The sequence below is a fragment of the Salvia hispanica genome, chromosome 6 (genome assembly GCF_023119035.1).
Source record: "Salvia hispanica cultivar TCC Black 2014 chromosome 6, UniMelb_Shisp_WGS_1.0, whole genome shotgun sequence".
Lineage (NCBI taxonomy): Eukaryota > Viridiplantae > Streptophyta > Magnoliopsida > Lamiales > Lamiaceae > Salvia > Salvia hispanica.
In genome coordinates this window covers 34,070,621-34,073,501 of record NC_062970.1, presented here as the reverse complement: position 1 = coordinate 34,073,501, position 2,881 = coordinate 34,070,621, and the positions used below count along the sequence as shown (strand labels likewise).

General features: G+C 47.3%; 1 protein-coding gene across 1 annotated transcript; it reads left to right on the top strand.

Annotated features, from left to right (window-relative positions):
• Nucleotides 1-1,434: 1,434 nt before the first annotated feature.
• On the top strand, nucleotides 1,435-2,459 carry LOC125195189. The gene is made up of 2 exons (XM_048093374.1): nucleotides 1,435-1,805; nucleotides 2,432-2,459. Exons 1-2 carry the CDS (start codon nucleotides 1,435-1,437, stop codon nucleotides 2,457-2,459), a joined length of 399 nt encoding a protein of 132 aa, XP_047949331.1.
• Nucleotides 2,460-2,881: the final 422 nt, after the last annotated feature.

The following is a 2,881-nucleotide window of genomic DNA, read 5'->3' as shown; positions in this document are numbered from 1 at the left end:
CGTGGTGTCGGAAAAAGGGATCCAGGTGGATCAAGCTAAAGTGGATGTCATATCCAAACTACCCTTCCCTACTGATCAGAAGGGAATAAGAGGTTTCCTTGGCCATGCTGGATTTTATCGAAGATTTATCAAGGATTTCACTCAAGATTGCCCAACCTCTTACCAGGCTTCTCCAGAATGAGGTGGAGTTCGTCTTCGATGAGCATTGCAAGGCTGCCTTCAACCTCCTTAAGGAAAAATTGATTTCTGCACCGATCATTCAGGCTCCTGATCGGGATCACCCTTCGAGGTGATGTGCGATGCTAGTGACTATGCAGTGGGGGCCGTCCTGGGTCAGAAGATAGAAGGAAAAAGGTACGTGGTATTCTATGCATCGAAAACCCTGAATCAAGCCCAACGGAATTATGACACCACCGAGAAAGAGATGTTGGCGGTTGTCTATTCATTCGAGAAGTTCAGGCAGTACCTACTGGGATCCAGAGTCATCGTCTATACTGATCATGCGGCAATCAAGTATCTCATTGCGAAGAAGGAGTCAAAGCCCCGACTGATCAGATGGGTGCTGCTTTTACAAGAATTCGACTGGGAGGTAGAAGACAAAAGGGGAGTTGAGAACAAGGTAGCGGACCACTTGAGCAGAATAATACAAGAAGGGAACAGTGAAGATGTAAGGGATCGATTCCCGGAAGAGCATTTATGTGAAGTAATTTTCTCCACAAGGAAGATTGATTGGGAAGAGGTGATGAGACTCACTGGTCAGGACGCAACAACCAAGGGCAAAGAGAAAGAGGGACAGGAACCCTGGTATGTGGACTTGGCAAACTACCTAGTAATAGGAGAGCTGCCAATGGTGCCAAACGTGACAAAGGCTCAGAGGATGAAGATCAAGAGCGAAGCAAAGTATTATCTCTCGGGGACGACCCATACTTGTGGAAGGCAGGAACAGACCAGGTAATTAGAAGATATGTTCCTGACTGGGAGCAACGGGATGTACTGACGCACTGCCACTCCTTGGCATGTGGAGGACATTTCGGGCCAAGAAAGACTGCCAGGAAAGTGCTAGATAGCGGATTCTACTGGCCGACCCTGAATAGACATGCATACGAGTTCTGCAAGGGCTGTGACCGTTGCCAACTGACCGGTGGGATCTCCGCGAGGGATGAAATGCCACAAGTTCCAGTAATAGTTTGTGAGGTGTTCGACATCTGGGGTATGGACTTCATGGGTCCTTTTCCCTCATCTTATGGTAACTCCTACATCCTAGTGGCAGTTGACTACGTGTCAAAATGGATAGAAGCCAAGGCCACAAGCACTTGTGAATCTAAGGAAGTCACCAAGTTCCTCAAGAGTCATATATTCAGCCGATTTGGGATACCAAGGGCAATCATCTCCGATTAAGGGACTCACTTCTGCAACCGAACGGTCGAAGCATTGATGAAGAAGTACGGAGTCCATCACCGCCTATCCAGTCCTTACCACCCTCAAGCCAACGGGCAAGCAGAGATCTCAAATAGGGAAATAAAGAGCATTTTAGAGAAGACAGTCAACCCCTCCAGAAAAGATTGGAGCACAAGGTTGGAAGATGCTCTGTGGGCATATCGGACAGCCTACAAAACTCCTATAGGGATGTCCCCCTATCGCATCGTCTTTGGGAAGATGTGTCACTTGCCAGTGGGAATTGAACACCGAGCATACTGGGCAGTACAACAAGTTAATGTGGATGCTAAGGCCTGTGAAGAGGAAAGGAAGCTACAACTACAAGAGCTGGAAGAACTCAGATTGGAGTCGTTCGACTCAGCCATGTGGTACAAGGAGAAAACAAAGATGTGGCACGACAAAAATCTGAGAACCAAGGATCTCCAAGTTGGTCAGAAAGTACTACTCTTCCAATCAAGATTAAAGCTAATGCCTGGGAAGCTCAAGTCCAAATGGGCAGGACCCTACATTATCACTGCGCTACGTGCTAATGGAGCGGTCGAGATTTCAGGGAGTATCCCTAACTCTGAACCTTTTGTCGTTAATGGACATAGATTGAAAATATATAGGGAAAATGAAGAGGTGTGTGTAGTGGAAGAAATTCCACTACACTTTAAGAGCGTCTAAATGACCAGTAGGAAAGGGATTTGAAGTTTCACCTGGTCAACGGCATAAGTATTGTGCTTACTGACCGGGTAAAACTTCAATTACCCTTAGTAATGATGTAAATATTGTAAATATTTGGTAATTTAATTTAAGTTAAGAAGGAAAAACAACAAAAAGATTTTTCGGATCTTAAATATTAATTCGGAGTTCGTACTGACCACGAGGATACCACTTGGGTGAAACTCTGAATTATATTAAAGAGCCATTTATTTGCTTTATTTCTATTTCTAGCTAATTGAGAAGAGGGAGTTGAGTAAAGTTTGAATTTTGGGGTGTTGCAGCTTTGCAGGCGAGTGCAGAGGCTGGGAGGCGCGTGAAGCAAGGACGTGACAAGCAACGTCCAATCGGCTGCCAGCAAGCACAACCGCCTTCCACACGAAGCGTCTCAACCGAGCGACCGCCTACAACCGGTCAAAACCCTCAACTACCCACCCCTCTATAAAACACCCCACCGCCTACTCCCCTTCACTTTACAAACCCTTACCTGCACTCTCTCTCTCACAACCACCACCCCACTCCGAAAACCACCACCCACTACAGAAACCACCGCAAACCACCACCGGTACAGTCATGGCAAAGAGAAAGGCAACCAACAACCCGGCATCTACCACCGGAGAGGCCTCGTCAGAACTCCAGCCAGCAGCCGAGTCGCGGCCGCCAAGCCCACAACGATCACAACCACCGCCGACGACACAAATTTCGGCGATGGTTCCTTTAGACGCACTGGCGGCGTTTCTAA

Bases quoted from the DNA above. Each gene is read 5' to 3' on its own strand.
- LOC125195189 (XM_048093374.1), top strand. From the start codon at position 1,435: ATGAAGAAGTACGGAGTCCATCACCGCCTATCCAGTCCTTACCACCCT. The intron at 1,806-2,431 runs GTACAAGGAGAA...GCAGCTTTGCAG, and splicing joins TCGTTCGACTCAGCCATGTG to GCGAGTGCAGAGGCTGGGAG.